At 43.7% G+C, this 22,287-nt stretch overlaps 1 protein-coding gene across 4 annotated transcripts in view; it reads right to left on the bottom strand.

The window, feature by feature from the left end:
• BLNK (B cell linker) overlaps window positions 1–22,287 on the bottom strand; it is a 111,323-nt gene that overhangs the window by 34,662 nt on the left and 54,374 nt on the right. For 3 of the 4 annotated variants that reach the window (XM_080823285.1, XM_080823284.1, XM_080823283.1), the window contains 3 exons: window positions 14,595–14,660; window positions 11,067–11,116; window positions 3,567–3,607 (listed from right to left, as the gene is read on the bottom strand). In XM_080823285.1, the coding sequence (XP_080679411.1) occupies window positions 3,567–3,607; window positions 11,067–11,116; window positions 14,595–14,647 (144 nt within the window). In that variant the 5' untranslated portion in view covers window positions 14,648–14,660. Of the gene's footprint in view, window positions 1–3,566; window positions 3,608–8,865; window positions 8,950–11,066; window positions 11,117–14,594; window positions 14,661–22,287 lie in introns of all 4 variants that reach the window. The other variant, XM_080823282.1, reaches the window with a different exon arrangement.

Raw genomic sequence — 22,287 nt, 5'->3', positions numbered from 1 at the left:
CTCCACTGCTGTCTCCTCCGGGCAGGAGTAGGGCCAGCAAGGGTGGGCCAGGAAGGCAGTGTGTTTGCAATGAAGGATGCGAGAGGGAGTGAGGGCTGCTCCCCTGCTCAGTCTGTGGGGCAAGGGGGAGAGGGGAGGAGTGGGATGAATAGCAGGAGGGGGACAGAGAAAGCTGAAAAGCTGAAAAGAGGTTTCCCCAAGGTAGTGGAGGAGCACTGGGAGGGAAGAGGAGGTCCTCGTCCTTGTCCTAAACCCAAAGAGTCAGGAAGGGACAGGGAGGGGCAAGGTGAGAAAAGCCTTGTAGGGGGGGACTTTCCCAAACCCCTATTTCGATAACAACAGATAGGGAGGCTCAGTAATCCTTCCTGACTGTGAATATGAAATTTGGTTGAATAGAATAATGGCAATGATCATCATTATTATAACCGACATTTCCATGCACTGCCTACCTCATGTATCCCTTACCACAATCCTATAAGAGTCTGTTTAAGCCCTCAGAGAAACTGAGGCATAAGGAGTGGAGTAAGAGACGAGACTCTGTGGTTTGTGCTCTGGAGAAGCCATAGCTGTTCTCAAACAGCCGGCCTGGGAGGTGCAGTGAGAGGGAAAGGGTGACCCATGGTGAGAGCCTGGCTTGACAAGGTTCCTCCCATAGAGCCTGAGGCCCCTGGGACTCTCCTTACCCTTGTCAATGAGAGGACCTGATCCCTCTTGTTGTGACATCCCAGGGAGACTCGGTGAATGGGCTGAGAAAAGATTGCTTTAATAACCATCTGGAAAGTGAAAGAAACAGTAGGAACCCAGACGCACGTGCCTGGGTGGGAGCTAGTTTGGGCCTCCCATTTTGGGTCTGTATCCGTGGAGCAGGCACAGGCCTTCCTAGACCTGATTACCTGGAGGCTGGGGAGCAGGGCGCATCCTAGGGAGGACATGGAGGTCCTCACAGTCCCTTGGGCAGAGCACCCTGACTGAAAGGACCAGCTGGCCAAGGAGGTAGAGAAGGTAGAGGAAGAGCGACTTCTTGTCAGATGCTCCTGACAGCCTGATGCTGACACGGGGCTGCCTACGGGACTGTAACCCCTGTGAGACCTGGGCTGAGAGAGTGTGTCCAGGTCCCAGCATGGAATTAATGAATGAGCTGAGCTGTTGCCCTGAGCGCTGAAGGAATCTAGGAGGAAACGGGTACTCAGAAGTGCTGAGCTGCTCCTTCATTCAGAAAATATTTTCTGTGGGACGCGTACTATGAGCCCCTCCTATTTCCAGAGTAGTGAAACGATTGAATGCCTTTTTATGAAGAGAATTAGAAAGGAGTCTATTCAAACTTCTGAAGGAACAGTTTTAAAAAACCTCCCCTCAAATTATTCTATATTCTGACAACCAAAATTCTTTCATTTGTTCATTTAATCCTTGAGCAAGCACAATAGGTTGGGACACTGGGATGGAAACTTTGAAGAAGGGAATGTGTAATCAGGCAAAAACTTTCTCATATTGTCCATTCATTCATTCAATCAACCAGTTAATATTTATTGAGCACCTACTGTGTGCCAGCCATCGCGCTTGACTCTGAGCACAGTCCCTGCCTTCATGGAATGTACATTTTAGCAGGGGAAACCAGCAGTAAATAAATAGTGAATAACAGATAATAAGTACATAATCAACCATAAAATAGCTGTCACTCGTGACAGATGCACTTGAGGAAATGTTCAGGGTCCTGAGACAGAGAGCAATGGGAGAAGGGACTCTACCTCAGGTGTGGGAAAGGCCTTCCTGAGAAGGAGACAGTGAAGCCAAGCCTGAAGGACAAGAAGGAGCAGAACAAGTGAGGAAAGATGGGGATGCTCTTTAGTTTCTCTTCTCTTCCCTTCTTCCTTCGCCGGCCCAAGGTCCATGAGTCTGAAATCACTGAGCAGGCATGACCCTGACCTCTTGTTGTAGGACTGAGGGCAGACCTGCGCACCTGGGCCATGGTAGACAAGGCCCTGCCGAGGGCATGCAAGGAAGGCTGGACAGGTCTGCAGGGGCCAGATCTTATCTGGCCTGGAGGCCACAGGCCTGGATTTTGTTCTGTGTACAATGGGAATCCAGTAAGGTCAAAATAATTGTGAACGAAGGTTTACCCAATCCTATGACAGCCGGGACCTTAACTTTGGTTGTTTGACTTTGGGACACAAGTCATCCCGTCCTCTCCAGGCTGGTTTTATTTGTGTTTTCTAAGTCCCCACATGTGCTCTTTTTATCTAGCCAGGAAGCTCAATTTTCGCTGCCTGTCTGTGGATGCCAACTGACTGGCTCTCAAGTTTGCTTCAGCTGGGGCTGGGTGCGGGCTGCCAGCAGGGGGCGCCGCTGCAGTGCTCCTGAGGGCTCCACGGCTGCCAGGCCCTGGGAGGAACTCCACACCCAAGGGACCTGCAGAAAGGCCTTCTCAGTTCCTCTTTCTACAGTTTTCTCTGCAGTTGAGAAGGGAGGCACTCCTGCCTCATAATACTCTGAATAAATTCCAGGTGGTGAACCCATGTGGAGTTGGGCTCCATCTCGGGGGACAGGAGTCCTGGGCGCTCATTCCACTGGGCCACTGAGTAACTGATGGCCACGGGCAAGTCCTTTTCATTTTCTTAGCCTTGATTTCCTTATCTGTAAACTGGGGTGTCTGGCTGTGTGGAGGCCCTCTCGGATCCTGTCCAGATAAAACACAGGTGGTGTGGAGCAGACTAACATTCTGGATGAATTTGATATAAATGAGGAATAATTGTTTTGTAAAAAGTTTTTAGGATGTCTTGTCCCTATAAGGCTTGACCCAAGAGAGAAGAGAGCCAGGGGCCCTGCGGGCTGCAGAGCCACTGTGAAGAGGGTGATGGCTGACTCTGACTCATCACCCTGTTGGGATCATTCTGTTGTCCCCAGCATCCGCCATGGTCCTCTTGGTCACAACAAGCTCCTTAGAGTTGAAAAGCCTGGCTTTGAGATTTGAGGGCCTGGGTTTGAACTTGGAAACTACAAGTCACTTAAACTCTCCATGCCTTAGTTTCATTACCAGTAAAATTAACAGGGCTGATATTAAAAATGTTTGACAATGAGCATGGCTCAGATCCTGACCTAAGAGTGGCCAGGGGTCCTCTAATGTGCCAGGCTTTCCCTCTTTAGGGCTCCTAGATAAGTCCCAGGCAATGATGGGGCACTGGGGAATTCAGGGCAGAGATCTTTGTCAACTGATACAGAAGTATTTAAAAACATTGCACATTTGTTTTGGCTGTGCTGGTGAGAACTCCAAACGGCAGCACTGAAGATGGGGCTAACAATGCCTACACGTAGGGCTCTGGGGAGGATTAGGGGAGGTAACGTGGATGAAGCACTTAGCCCGGTACACGTTGGTGCCAGGTCAAGTCAGCCACTATGGGGTTCTTGCCGCCTTGTCTATCTGTTGGTGGCCCTTCCAGGCCAGCCATCTCCCCGCTGTGATGCACAGGTGACCAGCAGCGTGTCGTTCAGAAACAAGCCCTTGCAAAGGTCTCCCACAGATCCCAGTGGAAACAACACCCTCCCTCCTGCTCCCAGGAGCAAATACTCACGAAGTCATCAGACCACTGCTCCTCTTCATCAGCAGGGTTCTCTGCAATGGCATGTGGGAAGCAGAAGGCACAAGTGTAAATCTCAGCTGGCCAGCCCCACCATGTCCGCCACTAGCCTGCAGCTGCCTTCCTTGCCTTTGGGCTCCCCAGTCTTGTTTACTTGGCTTTGAACAGTTATTACACTTATTTCATGTTTATCCACTTTCAACTCCTCTTTAAAAAAAAAAAATCAATTCTCCAATCATAAAGGTAAGTCCCACTGAGGCAGAGACATAGTACAACTGAACCACATCTGTCTTTGTTAAGGAACATTTTGGGGACTTTAGAATAACCCTGGAGACACCTGCAATTCATACCATGTTGCTTCTCAGGATTTCTATGAATCAGTATGCGGATGTTGTAGTAGACGAGCACTGGAGAGGGAGTCACAATAGACCAAAATTCCCATGCAGGCTCTGCTCCTAACTAGTCAGAGAGTGGGCAAGACAGCTAACTTCTCTGGGCCTCAGTCTCAAGATCTGTAAGGTGACAGATCACTTCTGGGATTCTCTGTGGCCCTAACTTTCACTTTCTTACTGAAAAGATTTACCTGGTGCTTTAAAACTACATGCCAGGCAATATTTTCAGAGTAGTCTCTTAGAGATCTTATGAGGAAGCTGAGGCCCAGCGAAAATAAGTCATTTGCCCAAGGTCAGATAGCAAATAATAAAGCCAGGAGTTGAACCCTGCAGGCTGACTTCCAAAGGCATGCTGTGGGCTCCAGCACCATGCTACCTCACTGCCTTTGAACTCCAGAGTGTAGGCACTGTCCTTGGCTCTCCAGGAAGGATGAAAATGGAAATAACAGGTGTCAAGGAGTTTAGGTTCTTGAAGAATAAAATAGATCTGAATTATGGACAGTCAAGGAGACTATCTGATTCCCCTTTCTCCAAAACACATTTAGAGTATGAGAAGCTTAGCATCCACCCCATCACATAAACTGACATTAGAGAGTAACTACAATTCGCTCAGATCAACCAGGCACTGGCCCAGATGGCAAAGTGGCTCCTGCGACCCATCCAGGGAAGCTCCCAGCTCTTCTCCTAGCCCATTGAGCAGCCACGGGAGGGGGCCCAGTGGATGGTCCCTGAACCCTCCAGAGCCTTGGTAGAACCTTTTCTTGCCATTTCTAGCCCCTGCAATGGCAGACCACGGACTCCAGCTCTAGGCGGACTCCGAAGAGGCACAGGGAAAGGAATTGTAGAGAAAAAAATGGGGGCCTGAAGGAAGGGTTTAGAGCAGAGTGGCCAGATTTTAGGTTAGAGCAGCAACAGCGCCCTCTCTTGGGAAAAACACGATAGGCACTAGGAAGGAGCTTTACTTTATGAGCCAAATAATGGGTCAAACTTTGACATTCACAGGAGATAATTCTAATTAAGTGATGATCTGGGCTAACTTATATCAAATTAGAGTATGCTGCAATTACCGGGGCTTTGCAAGAAACCTGAGAAGACTAGGTCAATAAGTCCTCTTCTCAAATACTAACACCTGGTACCGAGGTGGATATGTTTCTAATAATACCTTAAGTTTGGGGATAACTGAAGATCAGCACTTATGGTGGCAAGATGTTTTGTTTCAACCTTTAAAATAGAAACCTTTATAAAATACCTTTATAAAATACACCTCCCTGCCTCATTGAGCTGTGTTTGCTGAGTCTTTTCTCAGGGAACTGGGGCCCATTTTCTGGCCAGTCACTGCTGAAAGTACTTGCAGAAGCTAACTACTTTTCCTGTCCCAATTATCTTTCCTCTCCAACACACACTTCATACTATTTCTAGTGATTTTCTTAAAATAAAGTTTGGAGCATGCTGCTCCTTTCCTCAAGAATCATCAGCAGCTCCCTATGGAGTAAAGTCAAGATTCTGAGTCCACACATTTTGATGCCTCCCCTTCCTGTCCCTCCCACGACTTCTCTTGCCATCTTCACTCACAGTGATACTGGGCAGTGTGTTCCTCCCAGCCTGTACTTTTGATCGTTCTCTGCTCTGCCTGGGCTATTTCCCCAGCCTGTCTTGCTTCTTTGCATGGAAATCCCTGTTATACCCCTGCCATAGGGTCTTCCCCAGTCCCTCGGGTTCTAATTATGACTCCTTTCTCGGGGACCTCATAGGGGCTGCTGGCACCTTGATGACACGTGTGGTCCATTCTGCCCTGTCCTATGATCATTTTTTTGTGCCTCTCTGTACTGAAAAACAAGGCCTATTTATCTTTGTATCTGAATGGTATTCGGCATTTGTAATCCATGCAGTAATAGAAGTATGAAGCAAGAAATGAGTTGAAGGAACGAATATTAGGATACTAATAATAGATTCCATTTATTAAATACCTCCTATGTGCTCAGGGCTAGGATAAGTGTATTTTCCCAATTAACCTCAAAACAGTGCTTTGTGGTAGGTGCCATCATGATCTCAATTTTATAGTCAAGGAAACCGAAGCTAAGACATGTGGCAAAACGTGTCTGAGGTCACATGGCTGGTGAGTGAGGGGGCGGGCTGGAGTCCAGGCTGTCTGTGTTGGTCCCTACAGCTGAAATCCCATGTAAACTGCCTGGCCCTCTACTGAGCTTTCACATAAAATCTAGGAGAAACAAGAGTGGCCCAATCCAGGCATCATAGAGCACTGAGGCACTGAGGCAGAGAAGAGAAAAGGCATCACCATGTGGGAGAGGTTGCCTGATGGTGCCCCTCTATCCCCCAGCTACACCCATCTCCTGGTCCTACCAGCAACTCACAACATCCTGCTCTTGAAGTCCTGTCCTGCAGGCCATTTCCCAAACTAAAATGCTAGTTTGGATGCTCCAAAGTACTAGAGCCAAAGTATGTGGTGGTGGTCCAGCGGCTCAGGGAGCCTCCTAAAGTGCGTGGGTTGTGGTTTTAGAACCAGGCTCCCCCGGTTCAAATCCTGGCTCTGCTCTTTACTACCTGCTTGGCAGAGGACCAGGACTTTAGTTGTTTAAAGCTCAATTTCCCACCTGTGAAACAAGGGTAAGAATAGCGCCTGCCTCATGTGTTTATGAGAATCCAGTAATACAATACCTGCGAGTGCTTCCCAAAACCTGGCACGCAGTAAATGCTGTGTTAATGTTAGTGTTGTCTTGGGTATTGACAATGTCTTAATAAACCCTCACAGCAACACCATTCTATTTTGCTCTAATGGCAACCACACAGTATGGCTACCATAAGGAAACGGACCCAAGAGAGCCTCTAATATAGAGGGTGACGCTTTCAGGAGGGTAAGTCCAAGTTTAGTATGGGAAAGGCGGTTTCACTTGGGATGGAAGGTTGCACACCCCTGGCAGGAAGCTGAGATGCTGGTTGGGCCTCCTTATGAGGGAGAGCCTCTCCACTGGTCGTGTACCTGGTTTGGGGCTTATGTTCCATTTACAGTGTCACAATCCCACGCCACACAATAGAGGGGCTCCTCCCCTTGCCAGGTCCAGGCTTTGTGATTCATGTTCCTCCCCCAGCCTGTGGGCCCAGCAGCTGGCACTGTGAGGCACGTGGGAATGCCACAGTGGCCCCGCTTCAGTGTCCACTCGAGGGTTTGGAGCTTGGGCTCTGGGGTCAGGCTGCCAATCAAAATCCTGATTCTGCCACTTGCTAGCAGCATGAACAGGCAAATTGCTTAACCTCTGGGCATCCGTTTTCTCACCACTGAAACGGATAGGATAAGTAGAGCCCGTGCCATGGGGCTTCATCAGAATGAAATGAGTAAGAGCTCCATGGATGCTGCTGGTCAGTATTAATCTACTTTAATAACAGCCTGAAGGATAGATCAGCACTCTCATCTCCAATCTTCCAAGGGAAGTTATAAAACGTTTCTAGGTTCACAGGGTTTAGGGGCTAAAGCTGGGATTCTAACCAAGGCTAGAGGACCCCAAAGTCCAAGATCTCACCCAGCCATGGATGTAAGAGACCTGGAGTCTAGAAGAACAGCCGTATATCACACCGAGGACAATCCAGGGCAGTGTAGGCTTTCCTGACAAATGTCTCAACACCTGGAATCATGGACAGGTGCTGGGAAAGTTCTGTGAAGGGTGCACTCAGCAAAGGCTGAGGGGTTGCGTGAGGCTGTGTGGTGAAGGTGGGATTGAGCTGGGCCTTGAAGGATGGCCAGGACCTGAATGAGAGAATGAAGATGAAGGAGGGCGTCCTCCTTCCACCCCCTAAGGCTAGGGCCTGTGTGTCAGCCCCAGAAGCAGGGCTTAACTGATGACTGCAAGGGGTATCCATAAGGCATAGCCATTAGGCATAGCCATAGGCATAGATGAACTGGAATGAACATGCTGTTCTGGAGAGTCTGAGGAGAAAACAAAGCCAGGTTGTTGCCAGCCAAGGGGGTGCCCCAGCCACAGAGGCCACTGTGGGTCCCAGTGACAAGCTGGAGGCAGGAAGGTCGATGAGGATGGTGTTTGAGCAGTTCAGGCATGAAGAGACAAAGGACGAATCAGACCGGGGGGCTTGAGAATGGGAAGGGATGGCTGGGAAGGCAGTCAAAGCATCAATGGTGAGAGCCTGAGTGAGGCGGTGAAGGCAAGGGTGGGCACGGAGCCTTTCTGTTCTGGGTCACAAGCAGCACCAGAGACTCTGGACATTGTGGGGCACCCTCCACGCTGTGTGTCTGACACACACACAGTTGTGGCCCCAATTCAGCTCTGGAGGCCATGCTCTGAGCCACTAGGCCTGCCAGCTTCTCCTCTTACCGAGCTGATGGAAGGATGTGGGGAAGCAGTGGGATGGGTGCAGTGCAATGCAGGAAGGAAAGAAGGAAGGAGGCTGGGTTAGACGTGGTGGCGGAGGCAGATGTAGGGGAGGAAGAGAAAGCAGAACTACAGAGGCCACAGGGGAGGCAGCCCATGGACAGTCTTCCTGGATACCCCAAGAGGAGAAAGGGATGTGACTCCTTGGGGTGTGGATCTGAGCTGGCTAAGAGAGGAGATTTGCATCTAAATACTTCACATTTTAAAAAGTCCTTTTGTCTACATGTCCCCTCATCCCTTCTCAGAGCCCTGTTAACAGGGGGTGGGAGGGTGGAGTCCTGGCTTGGCTGTATGACCTTGGGCAGCCCCACGGCCTATCTGGATGACCGGCCATACAGACATACATGACCGGTCATACATACTGCCCATATAGACATACATGTCTATGTCACCTGGCCGTATGACCTTGGGCAGCCCCTTAGCCTGTCTGGTCTCCACTTAGCCCTCACACGGGAAGCCAGGGGTGAGTGGTCTTTAAGGACTTTCCAGGCTTTCCAATACCTTCAAGTCCAAGATTCATTCCTCTAGTCTTAGTTCCATGAGGCGGGGCTGGTGGTGAATGCCGCTCTCCCCGTGTCAGCCTTGCTGGTACCACCAATCAGAGTGGAGACAGGGAGACAAAAAAAAAACCCAAGTGAATGCTGGCTTCCGTAAGGACATGAGGGCAAGGGCAAAGCAGTGTTACAGCTCACTTCGTTAGTGGACGGAGGTCTGCTATGCATTCCCTGTGCTTTTTCCAACCACCCCTGGGTAGTAGGGCCTGAGGGTCCAAGGAGAGAGGCCTTGTTCAGTTCTGGCCACTGAAGGGTGTGGAACGGCTGGTGGGGCTTTCCCTCCACAACAGTGGGACCTCAAGCAAATAGTGACCTGTTGGCATCCTCATTTATTATTGGGTCCCCCACTAGTCATGAAGCACCTGAAGGTCAGGGGCTATATTTTGTTCCCCACTCCGTATCTAGTAGAGTGAGTGTCACACAGGATGTACTGTGTCATATTTGTCAAATGAGTCAAAGAACGTGTGAAACAGCAGAAGCACCTGGAGATATTGATTCCAGAGAAGAAACTATTCAAATGACCCAATTTCTTAATTTTATCCTTGGAGTTGCACAGAACAACTTGATCCTCTGCTTTCTTGAATGTTTAAAAACTTGTGCTGCGTGGCCACGAGGACAGACTTAGGAAGCCACCAGGAAATGGACTGCATCTCTGTCCTGCCAGGGCTGTCTGTCCTTGACAGGACCAGAGGGGCTTGGGAAGTCATCGCAGGAAATGTCCAAACAGAATGTGGATTTCATTTGTGGTGTGTGGTGGTGGGGGGGGGGGCAGGGGTGAGCGCTGGGTTGGAGGTCAGGCTGCCGAACCTCTGGGGCTCCTTTTAGGCCTGGGATTCCATGATCCCATAATTTTCCTATAAAAACTCAGGGTACTTAGCAGATGTTGTCTGCTTTCTTTTCTTTTTTAGAACTTGGGAGAGAAGGAGGAATTTCTTCTCTTTTGTTAACTAAGCAGCTCGCTTTTTTCCCCCCTTGGCTTTTGATCAGGTAGATTTTTAAAGATCAGGACAGGGTCTTTATTTTTTTATTATTTTAATTTTTAATTTTTTTTCATTGCAAAGGAGTCACCTGGTCAACTGTTGAGACTTGGTGATTGGCAAGGTGAGGTCAGTAAGTACTCTGTAACCTAGCAACTTCTGGAAAGCAGTCCAACAGGTCATTCACTAGACTTGATATGTTGGTCCGCATTTCTCAGTGTGATAAGATTTAATTAGTGCCTAGGAGGAACTCAACTGTCTGATTTATTGCTATCTTGATCAGTGACAGAAAAAAAAAAAAACCAGTAAGCATCCTTTAAGGTTGTGATTTGGTTTTAGCTGTCAGGGATAGAGGAAGAGACTTCAATGATGTCTGTAGACTTGTGGTTTTCATTAAGGGCTCTATAGGTCTGTCCATGTCCAGGAAATCTTTATATTTAAGCCAGTAGAAAGAGATTTTAGGCCTATCTTCCCCAGGCATCTCTTCTAGAGAAGGGCAGTATATTGGATAATTTATTTTGCTCACCACTGCCATAAACAACACCAATCTCAAGACTACCCTCCACTGACAAAATTGATCCTAGTTGGACTGGGTAGCAGGGACGTCAGAGAGGACTGAGTAACCATGTACCATCAATAGATTATCCTCCCCCCACCCCAATCCCCAGTGACCTTCAAGTATCCATTTTCATAATTCTCTATCCAGGAAGCCTTCCCTTCCCTACTTCCTACACACCCTTCACCTCAGATTAGATAAGACATTGCTGTATGGACTTTCATAGAACTTTGTGCTTCCCCATCACCCTGAACTCTAATTGCTTTTGTACCATTGTATCTTTTTTTCTTCACTATAAACACTGTGAGTGTGGAGACTATATCTGTCCTGTTTAGCGCTGTGTCTCTACCTAAAACAGTGTATTTGCCCGGCACATGGAAGATACTTAAGAAATGTTTGATAAATACATGAGTGGATGGGTGGATGGATGGATGGATGGAAGGAAGGAAGGAATACTACAGCTCCACTATAGTCAAATGCCTAATAGATTTGGGCATTCTTAAAATTAGGATGGGCACTCTTATTTTCAAATGAGTAGAACATAGTTCCCTTTTCAGGAAGTAAATATGAACATGAAATTAGTCAAGAGTCCAAGTATTTTAGAAATACTCTTACCTGAGGCATAATCTCTTTGAGGAACACTTGGAGGCGCTTTGACTTTCAGCCTATAGATAACAACCATTAGACAAATGGTCAGGACACTGTTGTCAGGACGACTGTTGTCAAGGCCCCAAACAGAAGCAGATATAGAGGTAACAGACAGATAACTAATAGAATATTGGCTTCTTTTGGACCCATCTCATCGAAAGACTAAATGTATTGTCAATGGAGTGAAGCCATTAACCAGAGGTCTCCCATCTCCCTCATCTCTTTAGTGTGTAATGGGGCTGTCACTCAGCAAAGGTGAAGTCCAGTGGTGGAAGGGTTCTGAGAGGTCAGAATACAAGCAAGCACAGAGTTCAGAAGTTCAGGGAAGAGAAATATTGATTGGTTGATAGGGCTATAAGAGAAGATGGACTCTATTTGAATAAATAACTTAATAAATGCTTTAAATATCAAAAAAATATTAGCTGTAACAGAGCACTTGGGTTGTAGGTTGGACTGAGATTATTTTGGCACTACTGAAAAGTGCCAAATAAATGAGTAGTGAGGGTCTCCAGGTTGGAGATTATGATATTCAGCTTATTTAGACATTGAACTGTTTCAAGCACTCTCAAAACTACTTTGGTATCTTTATGCATACATAAAATGTTTGAATATTCACAATCCTTCCCCCATCACCAAAAGAAGAAAATTAAAATTACATTTTAAAAATGTATCCCAATTTTTAGGCTTACTAAAGTTCTGACAACACCTCCGATTCTATTATTTGAAATGGCTAAGTTTTCTAGTAAATTATTATTCTTAATAATAGTTGCCCATTTTATTTAAGAATGATTTGCTTAATGAAATTTAAAGTATATATAAATAAAACCTATATCCAGTAGCCTTTATTTACTAAAACATCACATCCTTTTTTAGAAGCAGGGAATAGGTTAACCATTACATGCAAAATATATTTCATTTCTTGTTAAAAAAAAGCGGTATAGAAATTCATGTCTGATTATGAAAAATTAGCCTGACACATGAGAACTGTAATGTTGCAAAAATAACAATATTTATATTTGCATAGAAATTTTGCTTTTTGTTTCCCCAAAGGTTCTTAGGTCGATTATTTCATTCAATTCTCACAGCAAGCCAATGTGAGCTGGGGAGATATTATCATTAGACTTCTGATGAGGTCCAGATAGAAAGATTAGCCATGGTGTTATGGGGGGGGGAAGCACAAAAACAAACAAGGAATCACGGTGCCGGGTCTGTACTTGGACCAGTAAAATTTCAAAAAGCACGAACCATCCATTACCCATTATTGCCACTATTTCATAAGAGAAAAGAAAAGGTATTTTAATACCCAAAATGTTACCATCTCGGGATAAAGAACAGACTCAGGAAGGGGCTGGTGGTCACTGAACACCAACCAGGAATAAAAGCTGTGGTTTGGGTCTTACTTAGCAGCCGGCAGCTGCATGTCAACCCCCAACGCTTCAAGGTCCTTATTTTCTCATTTGGCCATGGACCAGTGACAACTCTGTCACGGTCTTCTGTTAGGAAACCAGTGTGTTCAACCGTGCTTCCTCCTTTCAAGGTAGCACCTGTTGCCTGGCAACGAGCAAGAGCGTTAACAGTAGGTCACTCAGAACCAAAGGCCCACTGACTTCACCCAGGGTAACGACTATGGCAGCCATATTTTCCAAGCTGAGAGGAAACATGGTTTTTCAAGTCAAAATGTATTTTGGGAACAATGAGCGTAATGAAATAGGAACTGTCTGAAAAACTTTGAGCTCCATGGCTACTGTGAGTGTGCCTGACAAGGGAAGAGAGAGACATGTTACACAGTGGCTTCATATTATTGGGAAAACTGGTGTATTGTAAGACTGACAACTGTGGGATAATTAATCTAGAATCCCTAGCGATTAAAACAATGACTAGCAGGGTTCCCTCACTTCAATGAGATTTTGCATGTGTCAGAAATATTAAATGAGAATAATCACACACCTCTCTCCACCATAGGACAGAACATGAGGACAAATTCTCCTCTAGTAGATGCCCCACAAGCAGAAGACCATTTTAACTATTTTATGATAATGACTTATACATATTGAGACTCATTTATATTTTATAGTCTAAAAACACCATAAAACATGATTTCTTACTTTCAAGTTTAACAAAGACCAAAAAGAATGAAGACACTTTGTTCCGAAGGCATAGGAAAATGAAATTTTATACACTATTAATGGTACAAAATTTTTGGCAAGCAATTTGATAATATCAATAAAAATTTCAAGGGCACAAATTCTTCCATTTCTAAATTTCATTTTAGGAATTTAGCTTTCTGGTACACTCAAAATCTGTAAAAATTATTTATTGAAATGTTACTTATGACAGTTAAGCTGAAAGAAATGGCCACAAAATTTTTAGTGATCTTATCAAACTGCTTCCCCAAGAATATGCCAGTTTAAACTCCCACATCTCCTTCCCTTTAAAAAGTGTTCACCGATGCATAGCTGGTTAAATGAATGATAATATATTTATAGCAGACTATTAATCAGCTGCTCAAAATGGAATATGCCTTATTTTCACATACTATCAAACAAAGATGTCCATGATCTGGCATTAAGTAAAACCACTAAGCAAAATCAAGTTGGTAGAATGGTTTATGAAGTATGACGCCATTCATGATGAAAATGTATGTGTGTACAGGCATGTACTATATCACATACATACAGATATATATATCAGACTCACTCATGACAATGTCTGTTTCCCTGGAGTTGGTTGAGGTGCAGATGTGGAGAAGTGGGAGATTTTTACTTCATGCAATTCTGAACTGTTTGATTTTTTTTCCTGGTGAATCTACTACTACTTTCATTTTCTAAATAAAAGAACTTAAAAGCAAAAAAAAAAAAAGAACTTAAAAGCTTAATGGGATACTATTTCCTCTTTCCTCTTAACTTGGATTTTGAGTGGCAAATACAGGTATGCACAATTTTTATCTTTTTTTTTTTTTTTAAAGCTTAAGAGTTTTTGATGTGCAGGAAGATTTGAAATTCTAGCTTTCCCTCTCTAAGTGCCAACTGAAAACACAATTTTAAGGCTATAATTGAAAAAGCAAAAAATTGAAATTTGGAAAACAGGTATGGCATCCTAAAAATGCTAGGATTGTGTTCTTAGAACTTCTCTTTTGGATTTCTCCAAGCGTGTCCTAGTGGACTTCAACTAAATAGTTACAGAAGCTGATTGTCCTGTTTCTAGAAACGTCTTTGTTGACATTTGCTGGCACTTTGAGGGGGACAGCTCACTTTTACTGCAGTGAGAGGGAAAAGCAAAGTTCCCTGAGGATCACCCCATTCATTTGCCATGTTTCCTTAAGATGGATCTTACTACCATGGACTCTTGCCATGAGTAAGGAAGGGTTACAAGCTAAAGAGGTTGCAACTCCTCACATGGGTAACAGAACTTTGTTCTCTTCCACCTAGCACGGGCTGGAATAATGTGTGATTTATATAAATGACTGCTTATATAGTGCTATGGAGTTTAACTTACTTTTTGATTTTGTTCATTATTCCACCTTCATTGTTCTTGATATCATGGACCATCTTTTGAAGCTGCCTGCAAGAAGCAAAATTAAACATAAAATACTAATAAATAGGTCAATTAAAAAAAAGTCTTCTATCCTTGAATATAAAAAGAGAGCTAAAGACCTATAATAACCCCCCCAAACAGTGGGAATTGTATTATATTTAATCAAATTGGCTGTTTGCTACTTGAGTAAAGGGAAAGTATTCTTTTTTTATTAATTATTTTTATTAACATGTAATGTATTATTTGCCCCAGGGGTACAGGTCTCTGAATCATCAGTCTTACACATTTCACGGCACTCACCATAGCACATACCCTCCCCAATGTCCATAACCCAGCCACCCTCTCCATACCTCTCCTCCCCCCAGCAATCCTCAGTTTGTTTTGTGAGATTAAGAGTGACTTATGGTTTGTCTGAGGGTAAGTATTCTATAAGGAACATGGTCATTGGGCATAAGCCTATCCCTATCCCTGTCCCTGTCTATTGGATCTCTGGGCCAGGCTCAGGCTCTGAAGAGACATTTTGATTTTCAGATCTGTCCATTCTGAGGACACACATGAGGCAAAACCCTCTGATAAACCTCACTCTTCACCACTGAGTGTCCTTAGACCATTCACATTGCAAGATGGAGTGACCTTGGACACGTGGGCTGAAATCAGGTCCAAGATTTTTTTTTTGTTAATTTTACTAGGTAGAATCTAGAAAAACTGTCACAAAAAAGTTGTACATACACAGAAGCCATAAAGAAAATGATTAATGAATCTGACTGCATGTACACTTGGAAACCCTGTAGAACAAAAAATAATATGCACAAGATCGAAAGATAAATGATGTGCTGGAAGAAATATTTGCGACACAATAATGACTCATGTTCTGATCGACAAATCTTATGACTCTGCAAAATATTATTAATAATTCAATAGGAAATGGGCAAAAGATGCAAACACATGGCTAACAGAAAAGTGTGAGTGGCTAACAGACTAATAAAAAGATATTTAACATTACTTATATCTAAAGAAATCTAAATTGAAACAACAATGCGATACGTTTGGCTCATCAGACTGGCAGAACGTAACTTGATAATACCCTGGGTGGGGGGGGGGTACAAAAATACAGATATTCTTGGGAATGCACATTGTTACAATCAATATCTATTAAATTTTAAAACCTCCATGCCTTTTGACCCAGAAATTCTGCTGCTAGGAACTTGCCATTATAAACATGGTCATAAAACCATACCATTATGTACACATAAGCACTTTGCGTAATAGCCCTAACCCTTCCTGCCTCCCCACTAAAAAACCTGGAAACAACCTAAATGCCCATCTATCATTAAAAGGGAACTAGTTACACAGACTTTGATAAAGCCATACAATGGAATGCCATAGACCCTTAAAAAAAAAAAAAAGAAAAAAAAGGAAACACACACCTGCATTGCTGACACATAAAAATCTCCAACACATATTAAGTTTAAAAAAAAACAAAACGGTGAAGGAGAAAAAAGAAAAAAAGGAAGAAAGGAAGTGAAGTTCAGAACAATGTGTGTACCACATATTTTTTCTGTGGGATGAGAAAGGACACGTATATTCCTATAAGCCAGTACATGTGTAGCTTTTTAGAGGGATATGCAAGCAGTTATTCAAAGACTGTTTTCAAAGGCAACAGAGCATTCTCATATGAATTAGGAAAATGTACCCCTTTCTTCTGGGTGGACACCTGCACAGTGGCAGGGCACACAGCCTGGCAAAGAGTCAAGGAATAGATTTCAGCCTCTACATGTCCTCAGAGCTGGGTGTGTATCAACTGTGGAGTGAAAGCAGGAGGCTCGACTGGGGATGGGGGCTTCCGTTTTGTAAACAAGAGACTTTCTTTTTATAATGAAGATTTTTCTATATTATTTGAATGTTCATAGCTTGTACAGATATCATTTCTATTATCTGTTTTATATACATATGTAGAGAAAAATGTTAACAGGGTCAGAGTATAGGGCCATGGTTTTTTTCCTTCATAATAACTTTCTGACTTTAAAAAATATATAAATATATTACTTATATTTAAATATATTTACATGTAAAAATATGTTCCACATTATGTGCAAAATATACATGTTTATATTTTATATTGTATATAAATAATGATGTATATAAATATATAATATATTTCTTATTTATATATATACATAAATTATGTATATATAATTTTGCACAGTTCTGTCCTCAAAGAGTAAGACAGTTGAAGTCACTTTTCAGGCAAGCCTTTCCTTTGTTTTGAAGAAACCATTTGACTGGGCCTTATAGTTAACGAAATGTAAATTTTGCACATAGCCATTGTTCTTGGAGAAAATTGTGATTTCCCATAAACCTGATGACAGATTTCTCTAACTCTGGGAGCTAGGCATTGTGTTACAGGTAATATGAAGATTGGGCACAATTAAGCTTGGTGGAGGTCTATGAAACCCTGTTGACTGGGGGGAATCTGGAGGAATAGTCTCTGGCTCTGCATGGATTTAGGACGCCTTTGTTGCGAAGCTCCGCAGTGTGGGTAGAGCAGTTTAGAGCATGAGTGGAAGCTTGCTGGAGAAGCTCTGCCTGGCGTCCGCTGCTAAGTGTTAATTTAAGACCCATCAAGGCTGATGATCCACTGCAGTTGTTTACTGAGAGGTGTTGGGCACCAAGGGGTGGGGTGAGATTTACTGTGTAGGGATCGTCCCTCCTACCCTCAACCATTTTGGGAAAAGGAAGATTCTCAAATAAAGAATGGGAACTTGCCCTGGGGATTCTGGGGAGCTCCCGCCCCTTCCAGGTCAAATGACAGGAGCTAATCTTGAAGAGCACAGACAAACCTGAGGGATATTCATTGATGGGCAGGTGGGGAGGGTTACAAGAGTGGCATGTTGGCTGGAACCTGAGGCTGGGTCTGGGTTCCAGCTCTAAGTAGAGCCCTAACTGCCACCATCGCTAGCCATTTGCCATGAAAGAATTCCTCTCCATTGCCCCCCGAATGTTCAGTGGTATCCGGTTGGTCATTGCACCATGCTTCAGCCGGGCTGTGGGGAAAGGTGTGTTCCATTGACTTGGAGGAGCAAAACGCAAAGGGAAGACAGGCTGGAGGGTTGGGTAGACGGATAAGAGAAACTTCTTTCAGGACAACTTTAGGCTGCATCTTGGGGAATTGCCTACAAAACTGGGGGACCCACTGAGGGGCCCAGGTTGGGATGTGGGAAGAGGCCGGTGCCAAATGGTCATTTGGATAACAAAGGAAATGAGACCACATTTTGTATCCCCAGTTAGATAGGCTGTGCTCACTAATTCCATTCCTGTGAGAACTCAGCAAAGCCCCAGGCACAGCAGCAGAGAGGAAAGAATGGATGAGGGAGAAGGGGGACCGCCTGCCCCTCTGAGACACACGGAGGCTCCCTAGAGCTGGACTTCTGAGTTGCCTCAGAATGCCACAGGATTCTAGAGTTTGTTCACATATATCCTACCCCCAACTCCTATCTCCTTTTCCTGTAGAACTCTAGGGAATCTCTGAGACAGAGGAATGAGAGAAAATGGAAGATAAGAGAGTTGGTCATGGAGAGAAGGAGAGATTGAGAGAGGAGTTGGAATGGTTTGACTAGGAGGCAATTTAATAACTTCCACGGCAGAGCAGGCGGCGACTCTGGCTGTAAGCTGACTGTAACTGAAAAGAACACTTTCAGGCTGAATTAATCCTTAACCAGGTTCAAGGACAAAACGAGCCAGCGTAAAGGATGCCCTCTGAAGTTTGTCAAGAACCAGACACAGAGTAAGGGGGAGCCCGGGGCTGACCTCTATAAGCAGTTTTGCTGCAAGTGGAAATAAACAGATGTGAACTGTTGCAAGACCCTGATGTAATTTTGCTCAACTTGGTATTTGATGCTTCTTGGCCTTTCCTAATTTCTTTCCATTATAGGTTATTAAAATAATTATAATTATAATATGTAATTATGGCACATTGTTGAATTGGTTCATAAACTATACACTTTGTATGCAAAATTTTTCTTTTCCCTCTGCCTCTCGTTCACACAAATTCTTATGCCCATGGACTACTCAGTTATAGCCACCCAGCTTCTGTCACCTGGAAAAACACAGTATCCCCCAAACCAAGATGTGATGATACTCTCATTTCATTTTATCAACTATTCAGACACTGTGTAATGCACAGCTTTCCTCCTCTCTGGCATCAACTGTCCCACTTTGGAGCACTTTTTTGCGCTACTACAACATTAAAGCATATGCGAAAGGAATATACAGCTGGACTGTTCCCAGATTTAAATACCAGCTGTCTCACTGTGGTACGTCAGGTGTAGGTGAAAATAAGCATAAAGCAGCTTCTTTTTGAATAGTCCTTTAAGAGATATCCTTCCATGAATGGCAGAAGGATAAAGGATCACAATTTAATTTTTAAAATTATGAAGACACAGCCATGTTCACGTAACAAAATAAAATGAAGAACAAGACTTATCTAATATATGTTTTAAGAAAATACTAATATGGCAATCCCTACTGAAATACCAACAGCATTTTTCACAGAGCTAGAACAAATAATTCTAAAGTTTGTATGGAACCAGAAAAGACCCTGAATAGCCAAAGGAAAATTGAAAAGAGAAGCAAAGCAGGAGGCATCACAATTCTAGACTCCAAGCTGTATGACAAAGCTGTAATCATCAAGATGGTATGGTACTAGCAAAAAAACAGACACATAGAACCCAGAAATGGACCCATAATTATAGGAATAACTAATCTTCAACAAAACAGGAAAGAATATCCAATGGAAAAAAGACAGTCTTTTCAACAAACAGTGTTGGGAATACTGGACAGCCAAATGTAGAAGAATGAAACTGGACCACTTTCTCACATCATACACAAAAATAAAGTCAAAATGGATGAAAGACCTAAATGTGAGACAGTAATCCAACAAAATCTTCAAGGAGAACAGAGGCAGCAACCGCTTTGACCTTGGCCACAGCAACTTCTTACTAGACACATCTCCAAAGGCAAGAGAAACAAAAGCAAAAATGAGCTATTGGGACTTCATCAAGATAAAAAGCTTCTGCATAGCAAAGGAAACAATCAACAAAACTAATAGGCAACCCATGGAATGGGAGAAGGTATTTGCAAATGACATATCAGATAAAGGACTAATATCCAAAATCTATAAAGAATTTATCAAACTCAAGACCCCCAAAATAAATATTCCAGTCAAGAAATGAGCAGAAGACATGAACACACATTTTTCCAAAGAAAACATACAAATGGCCAACAGACACATGAAAAAATTCTCAACATCACTTATTATCAGAGAAATACAAATCGAAATCACAATCACAATGAGGTATCACCTCACACCAGTCAGAATGGTTAAAATTAACATTTCAGGAAACATCAAATGTTGTTGAGGATGTGGAAAAAGGGAACCCTCTTACACTGTTGGTGGGAATGGAAGCTGGTACAGCCACTGTGGAAGACAATATGGAGGTTTCTCAAAAAATTAAAAATAGAGCTACTCTATGACCCAGCAACCACATTATTAGGTATTTATTTAGAGGATATAAACATAGTAATTCAAAGGGATACATATGCACCCCAATGATTACAGCAGCAATGTCCACAATAGCCAGCTATGGAAAGAGCCCAGATGTTCATAAACAGATGAATGAATAAAGAAGATGTGTATATATATACAATGAAATATTACTCAGCCATCTAAAAGAATGAAATCTTGCCATTTGCAATGATGTGAATGGAACTAGAGGGTATTATGCTAAGTGAAATAAGCTGGTCAGAGAAAGACACCATATAATTTCACTCAAACATGGAATTAAGAAACAAAGCAGACAAACATAAGGGAAGGGAAGGAAGAATAAAATAAGGGAGGCAAATCATAAGAGACTTTAAACTATAGGAAACAAACAGGGTTGCTGGAGGGGAGGTGGATGGGAGATGGGGTAACTGGGTGTTGGGGATTAAGGAGGACACTTGATGGGAGGAGCACTGGGTATTATATGCAACTGATGAATCAGTAAATTCTACCACTTAAACTAGAACTAACTTGAATTTAAATAAAACCTTGGGGGGGAAAAAGACCTTAATACATATTTTTAAGCAGCATGGCACTTTAGCATTTTAAAATGGTGAGCAGATCACACAATTAATTGTAATTATTATTACTCATAGAAACCAAATAAAATTATACATTCACTCCTTTGTGACGGATTTAAATTTTTTTTTTGAAGCTTTTGAATTAATGTCAACAAACTTAGCTTTTAACAACACCCTAAAGTACCATGCCCCAGGCTAAGCCTAGATCTTAAAAGATTTAGATCTCTCATGTTCTGAGCTGGACAAAAAATTGTTTGAAAGTAACCAGCAACTTTTTGCCTTCAAAGAAGGCCCTTCTCACCTTCAACTGCACCTGCCCAAGGGCTATTGAAAGGCAGAAGGTGGGCCCCGCCCCCAGACGTTCTGATTGGGTAGGTCCAGAGTGGGTCGGATAATTTGCATTTCCAACCATTTGCGTGGGGCAGACTTCACCGGTCAGGAGACCACCCCCCAACGCCTTTTTGTGCTGTGGGCCTTTCAGCTGCACCTGAGTTAAGCAAATTGATGCTTTGGGAAAACTCAAGTCCTCCAGAATCCCAGTGCAAAGTTCCAGACAGTGAAGCTGAGCGGTCAGTTCAACAACCTCACTGGGGCATTGGTTTTCCTGGGCTGTCCCTCCTTTGTGGGTCTCTTGAGTTTCCTCCATGTGGATTTAGACTACCCTCTGCCTGTAGATTTTTTTTTTTTTATTTTAATAAACATATAATGTATTTTTATCCCCAGGGGTACAGGTCTGTGAATCGTCAGGTTTACACATTTCACAGCACTCATCATAGCCCATACCCTCCCCAATGTCCATTTCCCCACCACCCTCTCCCGTCCCCCCTCCCCCCGCAACCCTCAGTCTGTTTCTTGAGATTGAATCTTTTATGGTTTGTCTCCCTCCCAATCCCATCTTTTCATTCTTTCTTTTCCTACCTCCCCCCAACCCCCCCCCCGCCTTGCATCTCCACTTCCTCATATCAAAGAGATCATATGATAGTTGTCTTTCTCCGATTGACTTATTTCGCTAAGCATGGTACCCTCTAGTTCCATCCACGTCGTCGCAAATGGCAAGATTTCATGTCTTTTGATGGCTGCATAGTATTCCATTGTGTATATATACCACCTCTTCTTTATCCATTCATCTGTTGATGGACATCTAGGCTCTTTCCACAGTTTGGCTATTGTGGACATTGCTGCTATAAACATTTGGGTGCACGTGCCCCTTCGGAGCACCACGTTTGTATCTTTAGGATATATACCCAGGAGTGCAATTGCTGGGTCGTAGGGTAGCTCTATTTTCAGTTTTTTGAGGAACCTCCACACTGTTTTCCAGAGTGGTTGCACCAGCTTGCATTCCCACCAGCAGTGTAGGAGGGTTCACCTCTCTCCACATCCTCGCCAGCATCTGTCATTTCTTGACTTGTTAATTTTAGCCATTCTGACTGGTGTGAGGTGGTATCTCATTGTGGTTTTGATTTGTATTTCCCTGATGCCGAGTGATGTGGAGCATTTTTTCATGTGTCTGTTGGCCATCTGGATGTCTTCTTTG

Source organism: Martes martes (genome assembly GCF_963455335.1).
Source record: "Martes martes genome assembly, chromosome: 14".
Lineage (NCBI taxonomy): Eukaryota > Metazoa > Chordata > Mammalia > Carnivora > Mustelidae > Martes > Martes martes.
The sequence above is the reverse complement of the archived record's forward strand: the minus strand, read 5'-3'. Positions and strand labels throughout refer to the sequence as shown.